The sequence below is a fragment of the Saimiri boliviensis genome, chromosome 1 (assembly GCF_048565385.1).
Source record: "Saimiri boliviensis isolate mSaiBol1 chromosome 1, mSaiBol1.pri, whole genome shotgun sequence".
In the NCBI taxonomy this organism is placed as follows: domain Eukaryota; kingdom Metazoa; phylum Chordata; class Mammalia; order Primates; family Cebidae; genus Saimiri; species Saimiri boliviensis.
In genome coordinates, this window is record NC_133449.1 from 191039525 (window position 1) to 191065372 (window position 25848).

A 25848-nucleotide genomic window follows, 5' to 3' on the forward strand; every position below is an offset into this window, starting at 1 on the left:
TATTTCTTTCCATCTCTAGTATCAACCTACTACAAAGCAATGTCTCTGTCTCTCTCTGTACACACACACACACACACACACACACACAAACACACACACACACTCTTTTTGCCATTTAAGAGTAAGTTGCAGACAAGATACTTCATTATCCCTAAATACTTCAGTATTTAATTCCCAAATACAAGGACATTCTGTTACACCATTATAATTTTTACAATAAATTAACATTGATATACTATTATAATCTATAGACTTTCTTCAGATATTTCTAATTATCTAAATAAAAGATACTCACTTTTAGCTACCATAAATCTGCAGAACAAGCTTAAGCAATGTGTTGTACCTAGCACAGAATGATTGGTTCATAGATAGCACCATTATAGTTTCACTTCTCCTGATTACTGTAAGATATCTTTTCTTTTCTTTTCTTTTTTTAAATTAGACAGAGTCTCGCTTTGTTCCCCAGGCTGGATGGCAGTGGCAGGATCTTGGCTCACTGCAACTTCTGCCTTCTGGGTTTAAGCAATTCTGCCTCGGCCTCCTGAGTAGCTGGAATTACAGGCACCTACCACCACGCCTGGCTAATTTTTGTATTTTATGTAGAGATGGGGTTTTACCATGTTGGCCAGGCTGGTCTCAAACTCCTGACCTCAAGGAATCCTCCTGCCTTGGCCTCCCAAACTGCTGGGATTACAGGTGTAAACCACTGTGTCCAACCTAAGTAGCACCTTTATAAAAATACATGAAAGGAAGTGGAGGCTTGGTTCTATCCACCACTGCCTTCTGCCAAATCTTTCACTAGTAACTTAAAATGTCTGGTTCTTAGCTTAAGTATAAGGTTATACAAGATTATCACTGAGGAGCCCATTGGTCCTAGAATTTCATAATTGTATAAGGGTGGTTTGTGTCCCCATATTTCAGTCTCACACTGAATTCTGGCACCATTCTTAGGCTCCTTGTTAATAGTTAGATTCACTATGTGAGGGGCGGGGTGATGGTGACAGTTCTTAGTTTTAAGGTTCTTGTAGGCTGTCATAGAAACTCACATACAGGCTGTTGCTCTGGAGGAAGCAGATGAGCAAAAGTGGTCTCTTTCTGCTCAAGGATATTGGCTCGGTGTATACTCATTACGGAATTTGACCATTTAAACCCTAAATCTACTAATAATTATTTTCCAACATTTTCCCTCAAGGATTTAAGGAAAAAGAGCAAAAGGTAACTGCCAGGATGCTTTTAAATGAAGTGGTACTTCTGTCTACACTTCAATTCCAAACAGAATAATTCAAAAGGAGAGATAGGTTCAGGACTTAAAACTTCTAGTTATCAGCTAGGATGAAGAGATAACAGATGACATCTTAGATCAAGATGCTTCCTGGGGCTCAAACTTTCAGGAGGGCATATTCCTCAAGGAATCCCAAGGTTGAGATTTTTATCTCCTTAGATAGTTTAACGTACAGAACAATATCCATAAGCCTAGACTATTGATACTAGCTTTGGAATCCCGGATGATGGGTACTGTGAGTTTTCACAAACAAATAGGAATCTATCTTCCATTACCTTCTTGTGGTGCCTTCCCCTACTCTCTCTTCACTCTCAGCCCTATTGACATAGGGATGGGTCTTTCCATGTTGCCCAAGCTAGTCTTAAACTCCTGGGCTCAAGTGATCATCCCACTTCCATCACCCAAAGTGCTGGGATTATAAACATGAGCCACAGTGCCTATTGAAAAATGTTTTATTTAGCATTACAGATAATTATTTTATTGAGTACTATTCCAGTCTCTTAACGCTGAGCATTTTCAGTAAATAATTTTATTTGTCATCCCTCCAGGTAATTACAAAAGTAAACTTCTTTAACATAGCTCTATCATAGCATGAGTGGGAGGAAGGGATGGTTCTTCCTACTGGTCCTAAAAATGCTCTTGAGTCATATCTATATAATCAAGGGTAATATTAAAATATTTAATAATCAGTACCACATAAGACTCATCTGATCAATTGGAATGGATGGAAATAGCAGGGCTGGATCAGGGTTCTAGAGGCCTCCTTCTGTGCTAACCTTACCTCTTTGGTGCTGGATCAAAAGTAGGGAAAATGGGGCTTCAGGCAGGAGATACTGTAAGTCAGTATTTTAATAGTGTTTTCAGTCATATCTGTGCACATTTGCTGATTATGAGGTCTGTGTTCAATGTCTCATAATGTAACTTCTCCAAACCTTCTCTTTCCCCCATATTAGTAGCCACTTCCAAGTTAAAGATATATCTGCTCCTTATGGGTGGGAGTGTAGTAGTGGACTTTTTAAAAATGGAGGGAGGGGAGGGGAGGGAGGGATAACATGGGGAGAAATGCCAGATATTGTATGTGCCTAAAGTAAAATAAACACATTAAAAAAAAACTGTTTATAAAAAAATTTATTAAAAATAGAGATGAGATCTTGCCATGTTGCCCAAGCTTGTCTTAAACTCCTGGGCTCAAGCGATCATCCCACTTCCATCACCCAAAGTGCTGGGATTATAAACAGGTGCCTGGTTTAGTAGCAGATTTTATTAGGTGTTTTAAAATTTTGTTTACAGTGGTCTTCGCATACAAATATTTTATGGTTTTATTAATCCAATAAAATTTTTCATTTATGCTTTTGTTGCATTGCCTTTGTGGTTATAAAGATCTTTTCTGTAGAGATATCAACCAAATATTATATTTTCTCTGAATTTACAAAAGATGATACCATTTTTTTCATTTTAAAATTTTTGTTATTTTAATTTTTTTAAAAAATTGGAATGTTGATTTCACTATGTTTCCCAGGTTGGTCTCAAACTCTTGATCTCAAGTGCTCTCTTGGCCTTGGCCTCACACAGTACTAGAATTACAGGCATGAGCCACCATGCTTGGCCTGGTGGTATTATTTTTAAATTCAACTTTTTCTCTGTAACCTGTTTTAGTTTTTCATGTCATGTGTAGTTCTAACCTGCTTTTCATTCAAATATTCTGTTTTCCCAACATCATACTTTTTTCATTTTAACACTCATATAACATTTTTTAATTTTAAGGAATCTATTCTAAAATGAAAAACATTATTAATAAAATCATAGGTTTATTTCAATATTTAAAAATATCTTCAGTAACATTCCACTCAGAAGATAGATAAACACAAATTTCTTGTCTGAGGAACAGTGCAAATGGAATTTATTGTCTTACTCTACTATGTAGAATACAAACTGTGAAGACAAGGAAATTAAATAATTCCATTTTTTCTCCTATGTCATTTTTGCTGAAGAACTGCTCACTTAACATTCTAGGAACAGGCCAGGCGTGGTGGTTTATACCTGTAATCTCAGCACTTTGGGAGTCCAAGGTGGGTGGATCACCTAAGATCAGAAGTTGGAGACCAGCCTAACCAACATGGCGAAACCCCATCTCTACTAAAAATACAAAAATTAGCTGGGCATGGTGGTGCGTGCCTGTAATCCCAGCTACTCGGGAGACTGAGAAGGGAGAATCACTTGAACCTGGGAGGTGGAGGTTGCAGTGAGCCGAGATCGAGACACTGCACTCCAGCCTGGGCAACTTCATCTCAAAAACAAAACAAAACAAAAACAAAAAATCCTAGGAGCTATGTTATTGAGATTTGTCACTATGATGTAGGAGGGATGAACCTTTACCCTTAGCATAATGAATGTGACACTGCTTACTTCCATCCTGTGGGACAGCTGAAAGAATGAGCCCTCAGCATCACACATGCCAACTAGTCTATTAGAGCAAACTTGCATGTAAGTACTTTTGCCAAAATTCTCCAACTTAAATTTTAAATAGCTAAAATATGATCAAGGTCATATCGGTACTGTATCTGGAACTTCAAATATATCCTGTTCACAAATGTTCAGTGTTATAGAGACAACACCTTGGGACAGTCAAGGGTACAATCACATTTTTAAAAATCAAGAGTAAGCCCAGGATGAAGGGCAGTGGTATCTCGGCTCACTGCAACCTCTGCCTCCCAGGTTCGAGTGATTTCTGGCTAACTTTTGTATTTTTAGTAGAGACAGGGTTTCACCATGTTGGCCAGGCTGGCCTTGAACTACTGCCCTCAAGTGATCCATCTGCCTTGGCCTCCCAAAGTGCTAGGATTACAAGTGTGAGCCACTGTGTACAGCTGCATCACTAGTTTATTATACAACAGTTAAAAGAAAAACCCACCAACAACCAATCCAATTATATTTATTAACCACTTTAATAACCTCCTTTATTCTTTATCAACCACTTTACTCCAAGTTTGGTAAGTGTCATCATGAGACTGTCTAGCCTAACGGTCCAGAGAAACCACCTCTGGTTGCAAGATGATGCCTTGCTATGAAATCATTAATAATTAAGCTCAAAGTAAACCCTGAATTAGATATAGAAATTTGCAAAACAATTATATATCCCAAAATGTGAAAAACAGGAGATTTGAGGCAGATGGTAACTCTAAGAAACAGTCACTTGAGTATTAAAATGGCACTATGGAAATAGACTCACAGCAAAACTGAATTTTCTATTAGGTTCATCGTATGGCTGAGACCACTGGCAGTGGAGAACAGTAGCAGGGCTGCATGGTTAGCCTGTACCAAGAAAATTTTGCTTTTATGGACCCACAGAAGAAAAATGACTTTTGGTGCCATGTGGCTTGCACTTACCTACAGCAAGTCAGCCTAGCACCCTCAACTCCATTGTGTGTCTGGGAAAGGACAGTAAAAACATCTCCTTGAGAAGTGAAGACTGCAAGGAAGCTACAGGCTCACAGTGCACAGGTGAGAAAGGTGGACAATGTGTAGATTTTAAGTTTCTTTTTTTAAACTGGAGGAATCTGTCACACACCACACACACACACACAAAATTGTGTCCTCCTCTGTAAAAAAAAAAGGATTATGCAAAAAAATCAGATTCATAATAGAAAACAACATATACCTCCAGAGTAGGTAAACATATGGTTTATGTTTTTAAAAAATGCAAAATAATTTCATGATGAAATACCTTGATTTGCATGTGACTTAGAACTCATTTCATATTAACCAGATTCATTTGCTGTGATAAATCTGTTTCAGAAAATCTATTTTTTAAAAATATCTAGTTTTAAGCCAGAAGATAAACCCTGCATTTGTGCATCCATGTGTAAGCTATCCTTCTTGGTATCATGCAGCAAATATAGTAAACATTAATAAAATTATTTTAAAAATCTCCTGTCACAGACTAACAAATATTAGATTTCCTCAATTTTTCTGGGCTGTACTACTTTGTATTAATGTAACACGAATTTTCAGATATAAATACCAGTCAATGGTAGTTTGTTAAAACTTAAAAGCAGTAGGGTTGGGAGGACCTTTGCAATATTGGTCATTAAATCATGAGTAAAATTATTCTTAGAACTAGACCATAGTTAAGTGACTGCCCTAACTTTTCTTAGTTCAAATCCTGCAAATTGATTACAAAGTTCATAATCATGCCCTTTTATGTGCTTTAAATGGACATAGTGACTTTCTGGTATATACTTTGTAAGAGAGCAGGTAACTCCAGCACAGAAGAAAAACCATGTAATGCAGAACTGGTGAGGACTTCAGTGGCACTATTCCGTTTTTATTGATCCAGACTGTTGCTTTCAATCCTGCATTGAGGCCTCCTTGGATGTCAGTTTCTAACGTATCACTGACCGTCACACTGTCCCCAGGTTGTACTTCGAGGAGATTGTGGCAATAATAAGATATGGATGGTGCTGGCTTCTCTCTCTGCTCTCTACCTACAATAGCGTGGAAATATGACTGACAGGCAGAAGCCTCAGTCTTCTCCCACTGGGTCCATCTGTACCCATTCCTTAACAGAAATAGGCAGACTTCCTTCCAAAGTTTAGTGAGATGGCTTTGATATCTTCTGCTAGTGTCATAAGCTGTAAATGTGTAATTTCCAAAGAAAGTGACATTCTTCAGTCAATTTTCTGTTGGCTACACCATGTTTTGTTTCCTGGACTGCTTCTTTCCAACTGAAGCCCTACATCAATAATATATGTACTGTAAGGATGAAAACATTCTTCTGAGTTTAACTTGAACTTTATCACAGATGATTTCAGCCTTTTCTTAAAATGATACTTTGATTGAAAGAGCTTTATCACCTCCAACAGGTCTCTCCCACTCGCCCCGGCCATGTCGATGAGAGTATTGTCCAGGACAAGGAAAAAGGCCAGTACGTGGCTCATCCCTATAGCCCCCATGGCTTCCGTGACCGCTGCACGTGTGAGGTAGGTGTCCTGGCAATGTCATACTTTTAATAATATATTTTTTTCACTGATGCATATTACATTCTTTACCACGTTTTAGGTTCGTCTGTGTATTGTAATAAATTCCCTTTAAGAGTTATTTTGTTCAATAGATTAGTCTTAATTATCACAGCTTTACATGCCTATCTAGGAAAGAATAAAACGCCTATAGAATGGCACAACATGGCAGCCTTGTCTAGAAGAAACTGACAGTGCTGAATTTCGCCTAAGTTCTGTGCTCCTGGAAAAGAGCAAAGACGGAGAAATCTCCCACCCTTTTGTGTTTCAGAAAGACCTTGCTGCAAAGAAGCACCCTTTCCCATATAATTTAAATAAAACTCACATAAAGTGCCTTGTTTACCTATGACAAGGCCAGACACAGACACCAAATTCCTACTCTTTGCCTCATAAATTATTAACTAAACTTGTTTGTACTAATGATCAATGGGAACAAAATGCTTGTTAATCACATGTTGGTTAAGATTCTGTCCATTCCCCAGATGGACCTTGGCCATCCTCAGTCTGAGTCAGCATGTAACCCCTCTTCAACAGCAGCTCTAGAGAGAAGGCTGGCGTCAGGGTAAAACATTCTTTAATCCCATTCTCTTATCCGCTTGTCCACATCCTAATCTTTGTAATGTAGTTTACTCTTCTCTGTAAAAGAAAAACTCTCTTCACCTAACTCTTGAGAAGCATGCAGGTATTATGGTCAGAGAGTTACTATTACTGCAATAGCTCTCCTTCTCCTATTGAAAGAGGATCTTTTCCTCTTAAAATAATCCTTCCAACAAAGTCTCTCCTTACTAAGTCTGGGTTTGCTTTTTATTTGACAGGACCCACTCATTACCTTTTGTTAAAAATTTTTTCTTTCATATTCTCATATAAGAAAACTATTTTGCTATATCTGGCCCCCACTTGATTTAGGTCTTTAAAAACCTTTTTGGAGGTATAACTTGCATACATTTAAAAGGTAAAATCTGGTGATATTTGACAGATGTATAACCCCTGTGAAAGTTGTACTACACCATGTATGGAACATTTCTGTTACCACTGTTTTCTTTAGCAAAAGGTGAAAGATTTATGAGATTTGAAGGGAAACTAGAGTATAGCTCTGTTTTCTTGAGCCACTTTGCATATAACCCCCTACCTTCTGCCTTAGCTCTATGCAACCACTGATCTGATCTCTGTCAGTATATGTTAGTTTGCATTTTGTAGAACTTTTTATGTGTGAAATCATATGGTGTGTCTGGATTCTTTCACTCAGCATAACAATTTTGAGATTCAACTCAAATACTGTTGCAGTTATTAATAGTTAATTCTTCTTTTGTTATTCCATTTGTATAGATACACCGTATTCTTTATACACTGATCTATTGATGAATATTTCTGATTTTTCCCCCCGTTTTGAAATTTCTATAAACTGAATGTTTGTGTCTTCCTAAAATAGATATGTTGAAAACTAACCCCTAATGTGACAGTGTTGGAGGTGGGGCCTTTGGGAAACAATAGGTCATATGGTTGTTGGGAGGTGGGGCTTTTGGAGATGGTAGGTCATACGGTTGGAACCCTTATGGATAGGATTACTGTCCTTATTAAAAAAAAAAAAAAAAAAAGGCATCAGAGAGTTCCTCTGCTCCTTCTGCTGTGTGAAGAAATGATAAGAAGATGGCCATCTGTCTATGAACAAGTAAGTGGGGCCTCACCAGAAACTGAATCTGCCTGTTGCTTGATCTTGGACTTCCCAGCCTCCAGAACTGTGAGGAATAAACTTCTGTTGTTTATAAGCCATGCAGTATATGGTATTTTTGTTATAGTAGCCCCTGCTGAGGGTAATATTGCAAATAAAATTACTATGAACATTTAAGTACAAGTGTTTGTACTTATGAAATGTATTTTCATTTCTTTTGGGGAGGAGTAAAAAAGCTGGGTCCAAAGGTAGGTATGTATTTGAATTCTAAGAAACTACCATAGTACTACCATTTTACATTTTCACCAGCAGTGAATAAACCCCTTTTAGGTTGGAATTAACATTATATAGTTTGTGAAGAAACAACATCTTAGTGATATTGTTTTTCTATAAAGGCAAATGCTGTACATTTTTAGTTATTAAAAATGTTCACATCACTCAATGAAGTTGTTTTTTACTTTTTCTTTTTAATTTTTATTTCCTTCATATCATCCTTGTGCAGGGGCCATGTTAATCTTCTCTGTATCATTCAAATTTTAGTATATATATTGCTGAAGCAAGCACACTCTGAAGTTTTATGTCTTTTCCTCATATAGGTCTTGTTAATTTCCTATTAGGATCAGTCCTAAGTATTTCATGCTTCTATTGTGAAAGAGAACTTTTATTTAGTCTATGTTTTAACTGCCTTCAATTATCCTCCTTAAAAAACATAAATATTTTTCAGATTGGTTTTAGATTTGCAGAAAAATTGTGAAGATAGTACAGAAAGTTTCTATATACCCAGTATCTAGTTTGTCTATTATAAACATGTTATGTTAGTCATGTACAGTCATTATAATTTAAGAGCCAATATTAATACATTATTATTTACTAAAATCCACACTTTATTCAGATGTCCTTTGTTTTTTACCTAATGTCCTCTTTCCGTTCCAGGATTCCATCCAAGGTACCACATTATATTTGCTAATAACATGTTCTTTGGCTTCTCTTGTTTGTGATGGTTTCTCAGACCTTTGTTTTGCTTTGTTTTTAATAACCTTGACAGTTTTGAGGAGTGGTGACAAGGTAACTTATAGAATATCCCTCGACTGGAATTTGGTGTTTTTCTTATAATTAGACTGGGGTTTTGGGTTTTAGAAGTAAGACCACAGGAAACTAATTGCCATTTTCATCACCTGATACAAGGGTGTAGTCACACTACCTTCATGACTTGTCACTGTCCATGTTGACCTTGAGGTAGTGTTTGTCAAGTTTTTCCACTGAAAAATTACTGTTTCCCACCCCCTTTCCATTTTGTATTCTTTGGAAGAAAGTTACTATGCACAGATCACTCTTAGCGAGTGAGGAATTATGTTCTCCCTCCTTGAGAATGGAGTACCTACACAAATTATTTGGGATTCTTCTGCATGGGAGGTTTGTCTTCCTCCCACATTTATTTATGTATTCAATTATTTATTTATACCATTATAAACTCATGGGTTTTCATTTTACACATTGGGTTATAATCCAATATAATCTAATATTTCCTTTTTTTTTTTTTTTTGAGACAAGGTCTTGTCCAGGCTGGAGTACACTGGCACAATCATGGCTCCCTGCAGCCTCAGCCTCCTTGGCTTAAGCAATCCTCCCACCTCAGCCTCCCAAGTAGCTGGGACTACAGGTGCATGCTACCACACCCAGCTAATTTTTTTAAGTTTTTGTAGAGATAAGGTCTCACTATGTTTCCCAGACTGGTCTTGAATGCCTGGGATCAAGCAATTCTCCACCTCAGTTTCCCAAAATGCTGGCATGAGCCACAGTGCCCAGACTCATTATTTATTAAACTATTTTGTGACTTAAATTGTTCTAACTTTGGTCAGTGGGAGATCTTTCCATTGGCTTCTCTGTCCCTTTGATGTACCTCCATCATTGAATTATTTAAAATTATGTTTTCTTGTTTTTTGTTTTTGAGTTGGAGTCTTGCTCTTTAGCCCAGGCTGGAATGCAGTGGTGCAATCTTGGCTCACTGCAAACTCCACTTCCTGGGTCCCAGTTCAAGCTATTCTACCTCAGCCTCCCAAGTAGCTGGGATTACAGGCATGAGCCACCATGCCCAGCTAATTTTTGTATTTTTTAGTAGAGATGGGGTTTGACCATGTTGGTCAGTCTCATCTTGAACTCCTGACCTCATGATCCACCTGCCTTGGCCTCCCAAAGTGCTGGGATTACAGGTGTGAGCCATCGTGCCCAGCCTAAAAATTATGTTAATTTTTATACTTCCTTACTTTCTGGCACTACAAGATGCTCAATACTTACCTTGTTTATTTCCTGCCTCATTTTTAGAATTGACCATTTCTTCAAAGATCCCTGGCTTCTTTAATTAAACAGTATTAGAAACCAATATCTGAGCCATGCATGGTGGCTCATGCCTGTAATCCCAACACTTTGGTAGGCTGAGGCAGGAGGATTACTTGAATCCAGGAGTTTGAGGCTGTAGTGAGCCATAATCATGCCACTGCACTCTAGCCTAGGTGATAGAGTGAGACACTACCTCAAAAGTAAAATAAAATAAAATGAATAAAATACTGAATAGATTTCCATGCTTTCATGACAGTTTTAATCACATTTAAGCTTCTAATGTTTGAAATTATGCATTTACAGAATTATTTGAGCCTAGAGTATATTGGAGGCAATTCTTTGACACATTTTCATGGTATTGGTCTATTCAGGTGCTCTACTTTGTTTCTGTGTCAAGTTTTGCAGTTAAAATTTCCAGAAAGTCATAAGGAGAGCCAGCAGTCTTGAAAAATTGAGTTAATATAAAGTATAAGATATAAAAGTAGCTCAATGCCTTCTCAGCTGTTCTTCTTTGTATTCAATACTGCTAACTTCTAGAACTGTTTGCGTCTATTCAGTTCTTTTAAGGAGACAGACAAGTTCCTTGGCATTGGACATCTTTGTTAATGATTCCAATTTATAAATTCTCAAAGTTACTATTGTGTGACTGTGACTAAGTTACTTAATATCTCGTTCTCTCTTTTTTTTTTTGAGACGAAGTCTTGCTCTGTTGCCCAGGCTAGAGTGCAGTGGCGTGATCTCAGCTCACTGCAACCACCACCTTCCAGGTTCAAGCAATTCTTTTGCCTCAGCCTCCCAAGTAGCTGGGATCACAGGTGCCTGGCATCATGCCTGGATAATTTTTGCAGTTTTAGTAGAGACCGGGTTTCACCATGTTGGCCAGTCTGGTCTTGAACCCCTGACCTCAAATGATCCTCCTACCGAGGCCTCCCAAAGTGTTGGGATTACAGGTGTGAACCACTGTGCCTGGTGTTACTTAATCTATCTGTGCTGTAGTCTCTTTCTTTGTAGATAGAGGTAAATATAATATTTATCTTATAGGGTTAATCCTAATATTATAAGATAGTTTTAGGATTACATGCAAAGTGCTTAGTATAGTGCCAGACAAATGGAGAGTTTTCAATAAATGTTCTTCTTGCTAAGACTTACTTAACTATTAAATTATATTTTTCCTTTTTTTTTTTTTTTTTTGACAGAGTCTTATTTCTTTGCCCAGGCTGGAGTGCCATGGGACAATCTCGGCTCACTGCAACTTCCTCCTCCTAGGTTAAAGTGATTCTCCTGCCTCAGTCTCCCCAGTAGCTGGGATTACAGGCATGTGACACCAGGCCTGGCTAATTTTTGTATTTTTAGTAGAGACGGGGTTTCAGCATGTTGGCCAGGCTGGTCTTGAATTCCTGACCTCAAGTGATGGGCCCACCTCTGCCTCCCAAGGGCTGGGATTATAGGTGTGACCCACTGTACCCATCTTAAATTATATTTTTTCTAGAGTAATTAAACAATTATATCTTCCAGGGCCTTTGTAGCTATTTAGACATTCTAGTTTTAATCATTTTCCATCATATTTTTTCAATTCAATTACTTATTGCCTCATCTCAACATATTTAGAATTTAGGAATATAAAAGAGGAGGAAAAACAGAGTTAAGAAGTGTGGTTGTGGTAATGAACTACTGCTCTGGTGAAAATGTCCCCCAAATCGGATTGTGGTACATTAAAAAACAATAACAATATATAATCTAAGAAAAACAAAGAGCCATCAATTTAAAAAATGGAAGAGAGAAAACTCAGTTATTTTCTTTTCATATGACAACCTCATTACTTTAGGTAATTGTCACTTGCAATGGTTCTCAACTTTGATGCTCATTTGGATTACCTAAGGAGTGCAAATTTTGCTTCATTAGTTTTGAGGTAGAACCTAGGACTTTATGAATGGTTATGAATGCTCCAGAGAAGCCTTCACACACCCCAAAGATGGAGAACAACCTATGGAGTAGAAAACTCAGTAGGTTTGAAGTCAGGAGGCTTGAATTTTCTACCTGGTCATTTTCCTCTCTGCGCTTTAGCTTTCTCATCTATAAAAGTAAAATCTTAGATTAGATCAGTGATTTTCAATGAAAGCTCCAAGACAGATTTCCTAGGAGTACTGATGTCTACAGGTTTCTTCCCCATATCAGATTCTAATTTAATTGGCCTGGGAAGAGATTCCTCATGTGATTCTGACGTAAGCCAGGCTGGAGAAGTACTGTGCTATGCAATCTTTAAATTCCATTCTTGCTTGAAAATTAGATGGTTCTAGTAATAGAGTTAATTTTTATTTCATTCAAATAGTTAAGTTAAATTCCCAGTCATTAAAATTGGGTTTTAAAGTTTTAGTTATTTAAATACTTAATTCAAAATAAAAAATAGGCCAGGTGTGTTGACTCACACCTGTAATCCTAGCACTTTGGGAGGCCAAGGCAAACAGATCACTTGAGGTCAGGAGTTCAAGACCAACCTGGCCAACATGGTGAGACCCTGTCTCTGCTAAAAATACAAAAATTAGTTGGGTATGGTGGTGTGTGCCTATAGTCCCAGCTACTCAGGATGCTGAGGCAGGAGAATGACTTGAACCCAGGGGAGATTGAGCCACTGCACCCCAGTCTGGGTGACAGAGTGAGACTCAGTAGGAAAAAAAATGTGTATATATATCCTGTTATAAAACTGATTGGTGAAACAAACAAATCCAAGCAAATAAAGTGCTTTAGAAAAGAATCCCTGTATTCACCATGATGGAGCAAAAAAAAAAAAAAAAAAAGAAAAAAAACACAAAAAACAAATCCTTTGCTGGGTGCAGCAGTCAGTGCCTATAACTCCTGATAATTAGGAGGTGGAAGGACTGCTTGAGGCCAGGAGTTGCAGTCCATCCTGGGCAATATAGCATGACTCTGTTTCCTCTAAAAAAAATCCTACAGGCTTGATTTTCAAACTGCTAGTTAAAAACAAAACAAAACAAAACAAAAAAAATTCTACAGGCAGAAGACTAAGATTATTTTAAGATTATATATTCTATGCATGGATAAGAAATAATACAGTGGGTCTTCGGGCAAGATGGCTGAATAGGAACAGCTCCAGTGTACAGCTCCCAGCGAGATCGATGCAGAAGGTGGGTGATTTCCACATTTCCAGCTAAGGTACCTGGTTCATCTCACTGGGACTGGTTGGACAGTGGGTGCAGCCCAAGGAGGGTGAGCTGAAGCAGAATGGGGCATTGCCTCACCCAGGAAGCACAAGGGGTCAGGGAACTCCCTCTCCTAGCCAAGGGAAGCCATTAGGGACTGTTCCCTGCACTCTGGCCGAGACACTGCACTTTTCCCACAGTCTTCACAACCTGCAGACCAGGAGATTCCCTCTGGTACCTACACAACTACCAAGGCCCTGGGTTTCCAGTACAAAACTGGGCGCCATTTGGGCAGAAACTGAACTAGCTACAGCAGTTTTTTTTTTTTTCATATCCCAGTGGTGCCTGGAACATTAGTGAGACAGAACTGTTCACTCCCCTGGAAAAGGGGCCGAAGCCAGGGAGCCAAGTTATCTGGCTTGGTGGGTCCCAACCCCATGGAGACCAGCAAGTTAAGATCCATTGGCTTGAAATTCTTGTAGCTAGCATAGCAGTCTGAGCTTGACCTGGGACATTCAAGTTTGGTGTGGGGAGGGGTGTCTGCCATTGCTGAGGCTTGAGTAGGCAGTTTCAACCCCACAGCACAAGCAGAGCTGCTGGGATATTTGAACATGGAGCCCAACACAACTCAGCAGCTACAGGCACTGTCTCACTAGACGTGTGCGGAGGGGTGTCTGCCATTGCTGAGGCTTGAGTAGGTGGTTTCAACCCCACAGTATAAGCAGAGGTGCCGGGATATTTGAACATGGAGCCCAACACAGCTCAGCAGCTACAGGCACTGTCTCACTAGATGTCCTTGCTGGGTAGGGCATCTCTGAAAAAAGGGGGCAGCCCATCAGGCACTTATAAATGAAGACCTCACCTTCCTGGGATAGAACACCTGGGGAAAAGAATGGTAGTGGGGGTAGCTTAAGCAGACCTAAATGTCCCTGCCTGGCAGCTCTGAAGAGAGCAGTGCATTTCCCAACACCGTGTTTGAGCTCTGATAAGGGACAGACTGCCTCCTCAAGTGGCTCCCTGACCCCACGTATCCTGACTAGGAGACACCTCCCAGTAGGGGCTGATAGATACTTCATACAGGAGAGCTCTGCCTGGCATCTGGTGGGTACCTCTCTGGGATGAAGCTACCAGAGGAAGGGAAAGGCAGAAATCTTTGCTGTTCTGCAGTTTCTGCTGGTGATTCCCAGGCAAGCAGGGTCTGGAGTGGACCTCCAGCAATCTCCAGCCGACCTGCAGCAGAGGGGCCTGACTGTTAGAAGGAAAACTAACAAATAGAAAGAAATAGTTTCAACATCAACAAAAAGGATGTCCACTCAGAGACAGCATTGAAGGTCACTGACCTCAAAGACCAAAGTTAGAGAAATCCACAAAGATGGGAAGAAACTAGCACAAAAAGGCTCAAAACTCCAAAAACCAGAAGGCCTCTTCTCCTTTAAGGGATCACAGCTTGTCGCCAGCAACTGAATAAAACTGGATGGAGAATGAGTTTGAAGAACTGACAGAAGTAGGCTTTAGAAGGTGGGTAATCACAAACTTCTCCGAACTAAAGGAGCATGTTCTAATCCAATGCAAGGAAGCTAAGAATCTTGAAAAAAGGTTCAATGAAATTCTAACCAGATTAACCAGTTTACAGAAGAACATAAACTACCTGATGGAGCTGAAAAACACATGAACTTTGTGAAGCATACACAAGTTTCAATAGCCAAATTGATCAAATGGAAGAAAGGATATCGGAGAATGAAGATCAATTCAATGAAGTAAAGTGAGAAGACAAGACTAGAGAAAAAAAGCGTGAAAAGAAATGAACAAAGCCTCCAATAAATATGGGATTACATGAAAAGACCAAATCTACATTTGATCAGTATACCTGAATGTGATGGGGGAAAAGAAACCAAGTTGCAAAACACATTTCAGGATATTATCAAGGAGAACTTCTCCAACCTAGCAAGGTAGGCCAACATTCAAATTCAGGAAATACAGAGAACATCACAAAGACACTCCTTGAGAAGAGCAACCCCAAGGCACAAAATTACCAGATTCACCAAGGTTGAAATGAAGGAAAAAATACTAACGGCAGCAAGAAAGAAAGGTGGGGTTATCCACAAAGGGAAGCCCATCAGACTAACAGTGAATCTCTCGGCAGAAACTCTACAAGCCAGAAGAGAGTGAGGCCAATATTGAAAATCCTTAAAGAAAAGAATTTTTAACTGAGAATTTCATATCCAGCCAAACTAAGCTTCATAAGTGAAGGAGAAATAAAATCCTTTATGGACAAGCAATTGCTGAGAGATTTTGTCACCACCAGGCCTGTTCTACACAAGCTCCTGAAGGAAGCACTAAACATGGAACAACCAGTACCAGCCACTCCAAAATCATACCAAATGGTAAAGACCATCGATGCTAGGAAGAAACTGCATCAACCAATGGGCAAAATGACCAGCTAGCATCATAATAGCAGGACCAAATTTATACATAACAATACTAACGTTAAATGTAAATGGGCTAAATGCCCCAATCAAAAGACACAGACTGGCGAATTGGATAAAGAGTCAAGACCTATTGGTGTGCAGTATTCAGGAGACCTATCTCACGTGCAAAGACACACATAGTCTCAAAATAAAGGGATGGAGGAAGATTTACCAAGCAAATGGAAAGAAAAAAAAAAGCAGGGCTTATAATCCTAGTCTTTGATAAAACAGACTTTAAACCATCAAAGATCAGAAGAGATAAGGGCATTACATGATGGTAAAGGGATGACTGCAACAAGAAGAGCTAACTATCCTATATATATATGCACCCAATGCAGGAGCACCCAGATTCATAGAACAAATTCTTAGAGACCAACAAAGAGCCTTTGACTCCCACATAATAATAGTGGGAGACTTTAACACTCCACTGTCAATGTTAGACAGATCAACAAAATAGAAAATTAACAAGGATATCAAAGACTTGAACTCAGCTCTGGACCAAGCAGACCTAATAGACATCTATAGAACCTTCTACCCCAAATCAACAGAATATACACTCTTTTCAGCACCACATCACACCTATTATAAAATTGAACACGTAATTGGAAATAAAACACTCCTAAGCAAATGCAGAAAGAACGGAAATCATAACCGTCTCTCAGATGACAGGGCAATCAAGTAAAACTCAGGATTAAGAAACTTTTTTTTTTTTCAATCTAAGTAGATCTTTATTTATTAGATTGGCAAAATGTTTCCCTGTTCCTGGCAGATAGTCATTTTATCTTATTTTGTTCTTCAAAACTGCATAACTACATGGAAATGGAACAACCTGCTCCTAAATGACTACTGGATAAAGAAATGAAGGCAGAAATAAAGATGCTCTCTGAAACCAATGAGAACAAAGACGCTATGTACCAGAATCTCTGGGACACATTTAAAACAGTGTGTAGAGGGAAATTCATAGCACTAAATGCCCAATAGAGAAAAGCAGGAAAGATGTAAAATCAACACCCTAAAGTCACAATTAAAAGAACTAGAGAAGCAAGAGAAAACAAATTCAAAAGCCAGCAGAAGATAAGAAATAACTAAGATAAGAGCAGAACTGAAGGAGATAAAGACATTATAAAACCCTTAAAAAAAAAAAAATCAATGAATTCAGCAGCTGGTTTTTTGAAAAGATCAACAAAATAGACAGACTGCTAGACAGACTAATAAAGAAGTAAAGAAAGAAGAATCAAATAGACGCAATAAAAAATGATAAAGGCGATATCACCGCCGATCCCATAGAAATACAAACTACCATCAGAGAATACTGTAAACACCTCTATGCAAATAAACAGAAAATCTAGAAGAAATGGATAAATTCCTGGACATTTATGCCCTCCCAAGACTAAACCAAGAAGAAGTTGAATCCCTAAATAGACCAGTAAGAAGGTCTGAAATTGAGGCAGCAATTAATGGCCTACCACTACCAAAAAGTCCAGGACAAGATGGTTTCACAGCCGAATTCTACAAGAGGTACAAAGAGGAGCTCATACCATTCCTTCTGAAACTATTCCAAACAATAGGAAAAGGGAGCATCCTCCCTAAGTTATTTTATGAAGCCAACATCATTCTGATACCAAAATCTGGCAGAGACACAACTGAAAAAGAAAATTTCAGGCCAATATCCCTGATGAACATCAACGCGAAATAAAATACTGGCAAATGGAAACTAACAGCATATCAAGAAGCTTATCCATCATGATCAAGTCTGCTTCATCCCTGGGGATGCAATGCTGGTTCAACATATGCAAATCAATAAACACAATCCATCACATAAACAGAACCAAAGACAAAACCATGTGATTATGTCAACAGATGCAGAGAAGGCCTTTAACAAAATTCAACCCTTCATGCTAAAAACTCTCAATAAACTAGGGTATTGATGGAATATGTCTCAAAATAATAAGAGCTATTTATGAAAAACCCACAGTCAATATCATACTGAATGGACAAAAACTGGAAGCATTCCTGTTGAAAACCAGCATAGACAAGGATGCTTCTCTCACCATTCCTATTCAACATAGTATTGGAAGTTCTGGCCACGGCAAGCAGGCAAGAGAAAGAAATAAAGGGTATTCGAGTAGGTAAAGAGAAAGTCAAATTGTCTCTATTTGCAGAGGACATGATTGTATATTTAGAAGACCCCATTGTCTTAGCCGAAAATCTTCTTAAGCTGATAAGCAACTTTAGTGAAGTCTCAGGATACAAAATCAATGTGCAAAAATCACAACCATTCCTATATACTAGGAGCAGACAAACAGGAAGCCAAATCATGAGTGAACTCTCATTCACAATCACTACAAAGAGAATTAAATACCTAGGAATACAACTTACAAGGGATGTGAAGGACTTCTTCAAGGAGAACTACAAACCACTGCTCAAGGAAAGAAGAGAGGACACAAAAAATGGAAACACATTCCATGCTCATGGTTAGGAAGAATCAAAAATGTGAAAATGGCCATACTCATCAAAGTAATCTATAGATTCAACGCTATCCCCATCAAACTACCATTGACTTTCTTCACAGAATTGGAAAAAACCACCTTATTTCATATGGAACGAAAAAAGAACCTGCATAGCCAAGACAATCCTAAGCGAAAAGAACAAATCTGGATGCATCACCCTACCTGACTTCAAACTATACTATAAGGCTACTGTAATCAAAACAGCATGGTGCTGGTACCAGTACCAAAACAGAGATGCAGACCAGTGGAACAGAACAGAGGCATCAGAAATAATGCCACACACCTACAACCATCTGATCTTCAACAAACATGAAAAAAACAAACAATGGGAAAAGGATTCCCTATTTAATAAACAGTATTGGGAAAACTGGCTAGCCATATGCAGAAAGCTGAAACTGGATCCCTTCCTTAAACTTTATACAAAAATTAACTCTAGATGGATTAAAGATTTAAATGCAAGACCTAAAACCATAAAAAGCCTATAAGAAAACCTAGGCAATACCATTTAGGACACAGGCATGGACAAAGACTTCACGACTAAAACACCAAAAACAATGGCAACAAAAGCCAAAATAGACAAATGAGATCTAATTAAACTTAATAGCTTCTGCTATTAAGCAAAAGAAATATAGCAAACTTAATAGCTTCTGCTATTAAGCAAAAGAAACTATCATTAGAGTGAACAGGCAACCAACAGAATGGAAGAACATTTTTGCAGTCTACGCATATGAAAAAGGGCGAATATCCAGAAACTACAAAGAACTTAAACAAATTTACAGAAAAAAAAAAACCCATCAATAAATGGGTGAAAGATATGAGGAGACTTTTCAAAAGGAGACATTCATGCAGTCAACAAACATATGAAAAAAAGCTCATCGTCACTGGTCATTAGATAAATGCAAATCAAAACCACATTGAGATACCATCTCATACCAGTTGGAATGGCGATCATCAAAAAGTCAGGAGACAACAGATGATGGAGAGGATGTGGAGAAATAGAAATGTTTTTACACTGTTGGTGGGAGTGTAAATTAGTTCAATCACTGTGGAAGATAGTGTGGTAATTCCTCAAGGATCTAGAAGTAGAAATTCCATTTGACCCAGCAATCTCATTACTGGGTATATATCCAAAGAATTTAAATCATTCTATCATAAGGACACATGCACACGTATGTTTATTGCAGCACTTGATAACAGTAAAGACTTGGAACCAACCCAAGTGCCCATCTATGATAGGCTGGATAAAGAAAATGTGACACATATACACCATGGAATACTATGCAGCCATAAAAAAGGATGAGTTCATGCCCTTTGCAGGGACATGGATGAAGCTGGAAACCATCATTCTCAGCAAACTAAGCAAGAAGAGAAAACAAAACACCACATGTTCTCACTCATAAGTGGCAGTTGAACAGTGAGAACACATGGACACAGGGAGGGGAACATCACACATTGGGGCCTGTCGGGGGTAGGGGGCTAGGGGAAGGATAGCATTAGGAGAAATACCTAATGTAGATGACAGGGTGATGGATGTAGCCAATCACCATGGCACGTGTATACCTATGTAACAAGCCTGCATGTTCTGCACATGTAGCCCAGAACTTAAAGTACAATTAAAAAAAAGAAGTACCACCCCCCAAAATACATAAAAAATAAAAGAAAAAGAAATAATATAGTGGGTCTTCACATGTGGGGAAAAAAAGAAATAATAAATATCCAATTTAATAAACCTAGAATTTAAAGAAAATATAAAAGCAACACTGCAGAGCCAAAAAACCAGAAAAGTCAGAGTAGATCCCTGCAGAAAATCAGGCAGAAAAACAAAGACATTTTTATAGCCAGCTAGTGTCAGAAAACTTAAACAAAAAGAGAAGCATTATACCAATGGTATAACTAATGAAGAGAATGCAGAAGATATTGGTGACAATTTGGGTGAAAGGCTGAAAGGCATGAAGCTGTAAAGGAAGACCCTGGCCTGAGAAAAACTATCTCAATCTGGAGGATGAGAAAAAGAAGAGCACCTCTCTAACATCAACGCAGTGATTTAAGAATAGTTTATATAAAAATAATCATGATAGTTGTACTTGAGGATCTTGCATTAAATATTAGCATCACTGAACTCACTACTAATTCACATTAGAAAATTAGAAATATGGCTGGGCGTGGTGGCTCATACCTGTAATCTGAGAACTCTGGGAGGCTGAGGCAGGTAGATCACCTGAGGTCAGTAGTTTGATACCAGCTTGGCCAACATGGTGAAACCCTGTCTCTACTAAAAATACAAAAATCAGTCAGGTATGGTCTGCACATACCTGTAATCTCAGCTATTTGGGAAGCTGAGGCAGGAGCATGGCTTGAACCTGGGAGGTGGAGATTGCAGAGAGCTGAGATCATGCCATTGCATTTCCAGCCTGGTCAATAAAACAAAATTCCATCTCAAAAAAAAAAAAAAAAAGAAATACATTATTAAGGAAAGGTCAGCCAAGTAAACCAAAGACTAGCATTAATAGAAACTATCTTCCACTTATATAACTTGGTATTAAACAGACCATTACTAGATTTTGATGTCTAGTTAATGTTCCATATTCTTCTTCTAAAAATAGTATTTACATGGTCATTGTGTAGAATATTTGTAAGATACAAGAAAAACACAACCAGACTGTTAATCTCAGTATCTTGATAGAAATACTGATTTTGGGGTATATATATTTCTATTTTTTTTTCATGTGTAGTTTGTATGAATTTGCAAGTAGGAATTTAGGGGAGCAAATTTATGGTAGGCAGAATTTTGGCACCAGTGATCTTTATACTCTGGTATAAAGGGTTGTGAATATGTTACTTCACACAGCAAAAGGGAATTAGGTTTGCTAACCATTTGATTTTTAAACAGGGAGATTCTCCTGGATTATCTGGGTAGAAATGGAAGTGAAACAGGAAGTCAGAGAATTGGTTAAAAAATGTGATGGAAATCCAAGAGGCAGGAGAGATTCAGAAAATGAGAAGGACTCAACCCCTCCTTGCTGGCTTCACAGATGGAGGACGGGGGCCATGAGCCAGAGAACATGGGTTACCTCTAGAAGCTGAGACTAGCCTCTAGCTGACTGCCAGCAAGAAAATAACCACCACAAGGAACTGAATTCTGCCAACACCTAAATAAGCAAGAAAATAGTGGAGAGGAGGCTCCCATAGAGCCTCAAAGGCTTCCAGCCTGCCAGCATCTAGGTTTTAGTCCTGTGGGATCTATGTCAGATTTCTGACATACAGAGCTGTAAGATAAATAATGTATGTTTATAGGAGGGGGTGGAGGGTGGAGGAAAAAAAGTATGTGTTAAAAAGCCACTAAATTGACTACTCTGCCTATGGAGTAGCCATTCTTTATTCCTTTACTTTCCTAATAAACTTGCTTTCACTTTATGAATTTGCCTTGAATTCTCTCTTGTGTGAGGTCCAAGAACCCTCTCTTGTGGTCTGGATCAGGACCCCTTGCCAGTAACATCTTCCTGGTGAACCCCAAAGAGACCATACTGAGGAGACAAAGGAAACAGATTGCAGCACTGATTGGCTGACTTTGGGTAAGTGGCAGAGTAGCTGGATAAAAGATAGGATTCGGCAAGAGGCCCAAATTAGGGGAGTTAGAGTCTCTCCTAAGACAGAGCAGGTTAAAAGCCCCTCTTAATAAAAGGCAAGGATGCTTGACCAAAACCTGGTCCAAGGCTCAACTTAGGAAGGTTAGAGTCCTTATTAAGATTTAGGGGGTTAGAGGCCATCCTCTAAGTAATGTCCCTTTTGGTTAAAAATAGATTCGGTATTATCCGAAGTTAACCATTATTCTCTATGGATTAATCTGCCTTGCATTCTTTGCTGATGGCTATGGGTGACAGGACTAGGCATGTACAGGACCACGGAGCATGCATGGGGAGCTTTTCCCTCCCCAAAGGGGGAAACTAAGGCTGAGACTAAGCTGCATTTCCAGGAGGCTAGGTATCCTAAGTCACAGGTTGAGACAGGAGGTCAGAACAAGGTATAGGCCATAAAGATGTGATAAAGAAGCTGGCCAAATCCCATCAAAACCAAGATGGCCAAGAAAGTGACCTCTGGTCATCCTCACAGCTCATTATACACTAATTATAATGCATTAGTATGCTAAAAGACACTCCCATCAGTGCCATGACAGCTTACAAATGCCAAGGCAATATCAGGAAGTAATCCTGTAGAGTCTAAAAAGGGGAGGAGCCCTCAGTCCTAGAAATTGCCCATACCTTTCCTGGGAAACTCATGAATAATTCACCCTTTGTTTAGCATACAATCAAGTAATAACTGTAAGTATCCTTGGTGGGGCAGCCTAAGCTGCTGCTCTGCCTATGGAGTAGCCATTCTTTATTCCTTTACTTTCCTAATAACCTTATTTTCACTTAAAAAGAAAAAAAGAAAAAAGCCACTAAATTTGTGGTTATTAGTTCCACAGTAATAGAAATTGAATACAACAAAAAATACCATATTTTTATTTTATTTAAATCAAAGCTTATCCAATGCTGAATCCTCATAGGGCAAGACTGGCAGGATATTCAATCCCTTACATTACTGAGGCCCTTTCATCTACCAGTAAGAAGATTACCTTTTCCCACAACACCAGGCAGAGTCCTGAGATTGTCCTCAGTTTTTACTTCCCAGACTCTCCTGAGGCAAAGCAGCATAAAAGTCTGGTTTTCTACTTGAAGTTCGGAGATAAATAAAACATACATTAACCTCAATAAATTATCCTGACACTAATAAGTTGTCTATATCCCATGATATTTTACTCCCCTTCCTGGTGTCTTGGCACTTCCCAGAAGTTGGGTCACTGATGGTCTGATACCTGGTTCAGTCCCAAGCTGGTAACCTCACCTGCATGTTTCCTCAGGCTTCTGAAGGTCATTGTTCACAAACCTGGATATTGGGTGAATTTCCTGTTTCCCGTAGAGGAAAATGCCTTTCCTTTCTCAACTCTGACTGCATCCTGCCTGGATAGGTGCTTTCTTTGATTCTGGTCAGCTTCTGAGAAAAAGGATTTATAGGGGATTTTCTTCATAAGGAGCAGAGATGGAGCAGGAGACCATTCATGTATCTTTGGCAATATTCTATGCAACAGATGATGGAGGCTTGAACCTGGGCAGATGTAGCAGGTGAGCTAAATGTTCGAATTTTGAATACTTTGAAGGGTAAAGCCAATAATCCGAGATGGGGTGTTAAAGTCCAAAATAAGTAGTTTCATGTCCCCCTAAAAGAAGCAGAGGCAACATTAATATAGAGAATTTAATTGGGCCAAGGTTGAGGACCACAGCCTAGGACATACTTCCAGGTTGCCAAGAAGAGTGCTCTGGAGAACAAAACAAGCTGGAGTTTTTAAAGAAAAGAGAATGAATCAACGGGGGGGGGGGGGGGGGGGGGGCATTACAAAAGCTATTTCTCAGGAAGTCTCATTCGTTTACAGAAATTACATTGGTTATGATTGGCTATACACGTTGTTGAACTATATATAGGGTTGAACTATGGCATTTTATGGCTACTTGGTGTCATTCTAGAGCCTGCCTAGCAAGTGGCTTCAAAAGGTAATTATTTAGCTCAAGGGAGAGTGAGACATGACTGTTTGCATTCCTTGAAGTTTTTTTCCTCCTTATCATCTGCCTTCTCACACCACACAATTGGGAGTTTCATGGGACCTTACATGACTTGAGCACATTTCACCTCTTGAAATTAAAGATGAGCAGTTTCCTTTTGTTTAAAGATAAGTCACATGAGAATTTAATTTCGGCAGTTAAAGAATTGGTCCTCCAACTTAAATCTGCAGCTAAGAAGAATTTTCTGATTCATCTCCTTTCCTACAGTTTCTGGGTTTTGTTTATCCTCCAATTCCAAATGGCATAATTGCTAGTTCTTTCTCCCACGTAACATCCATCACCAGGTGGGTGTTTCAGCCCTTTTCTCTCACATAGGGCCCTCCAAAGGAAAAGAGGGGTGCTGTTTTTTGGGGGAAAGAATGCAGTATAGTCGAATACAACAGCCGAGTATTTTATTCACAAATTGATTTCAAGATGACTGAAAAATTTAACAGTGAAATAAACACTTTAATACAGTGTTTGCTCTATTACTATGTTGTCTACTTTGCTTCACATTTAATATACTACAACTGTAGAGTTAAGACAACTGTGATTCCTAAACTTAATTCACACGATTAATGAAAACCAAACTTAATTCTCTGTTTAAATGTTGTGTATTGCTGGAAGTAACACAAAGCATTAATAGATGAAAGGAATTCGACACCCATTTTGGGTATATAGCATTTCTGCCTTCAAGCTAACGTAGATTTCGTTTCGGCTTACTGACGTATCCAGTAGTTGTAAACACCTGGACAATGTAGTTACCTTTCTAGGGCTTGTTTCCTTATACATAAAACCTACTGGTACCCCAGGCCAGCTCTCCTATTGCTTCCTGATCCTGGGGCCATGAACAATCTAAAAACCTCATTTAACAAATATTTGGTGTCCAGTGTAAAACAGTGTGCCTGATGCCGGGAATACCATATTAGCACAAGACACAAAGAACAGCAAGAAATTCACATAATGAAATGGACCAGCTGTGAGTAGTTTCCAGTGTATATAACCTTTCCTTTATTGGCCTTTAAATAATAAACCAGCTGTTGCAACTGCGCTGCGTGCACTCGTGGGAACCCTGCAAATTGTTAAACTGCCATCCCAAGGGAGGAAATGCAGAATTTCATTTTATTTTCACTTTTCAAGGGGTTAAATTCGGGCTTGGTACTGGGGTGCTCTCAGGAAGGCTTCCTTACCTCTCCCACGGACGCTACTTCCTCTCACCTGCGCTCTAGCACCGCCCACACTTTCCTTCCGGGTTCCAAGGGAACCGCCCCACCAGGCTTGGGCCAATGCGCTGGTTCCTTCTCGGCGGCAGGGTGGGACCTCGAGCCCGGCTTCGGAGACCCGCCCCCGTACGTGGCGTGCGTGCAGGGCGCTGTGCGGCGCGGGCCGGTTTCTCCAGCGCTTGGCGCCCCCCGGCGGCAGCGGGGCTTCAATGCCACGGCCTGACTGGAGCGTCCGCCATGGAGTCGCAGAAAGAGGCGCGAACACCGCAGGAGCCAGTCGAGCGGCCGCCTGGGCCCTCAAGGTCTCATACCGCGAAGGACAAGGAGCGGCAGGAGGGCGGCGCAGTGCCGGCGGCGGCTTCCCTGGGCGCGGAGGGGGACGACACAAGTGCGGACGGGCTGTGGGAGCTGCCGGTGGAGCCGGCCGAGCGGAGGCCCGAGTGCAGCCGCTGCAGGTGACCGCGGGGCCGGGGGCGGGGACTGCAGCCGGCGGTGGCCTTCGTAGGAGGCTGCGGCGCCCCCTGCAGGGGAGGCGGCGGCTTGGGCGGCT

General features: G+C 39.6%; 1 protein-coding gene, 1 non-coding gene and 1 pseudogene across 3 annotated transcripts in view; 1 reads left to right on the forward strand and 2 right to left on the reverse strand.

Annotated features, from left to right (window-relative positions):
* Positions 1 to 296: 296 nt before the first annotated feature.
* Positions 297 to 25464, reverse strand: LOC141580587 (N-acylneuraminate-9-phosphatase pseudogene; annotated as a pseudogene).
* LOC120365684 (U6 spliceosomal RNA) lies at positions 8424 to 8530 on the reverse strand. The gene has a single exon (XR_005580566.1). It is a non-coding gene; the product is annotated as a U6 spliceosomal RNA (small nuclear RNA).
* Positions 25449 to 25848, forward strand: part of DTWD2 (DTW domain containing 2) — a 231033-nt gene continuing 230633 nt past the window's right edge. For both annotated transcript variants that reach the window (XM_074382340.1, XM_003920674.4), the window contains exon 1: positions 25449 to 25753. In XM_074382340.1, coding sequence (XP_074238441.1) covers positions 25536 to 25753 — 218 coding nt within the window. In that variant the 5' untranslated portion in view covers positions 25449 to 25535. The remainder of the gene's footprint in view (positions 25754 to 25848) is intronic.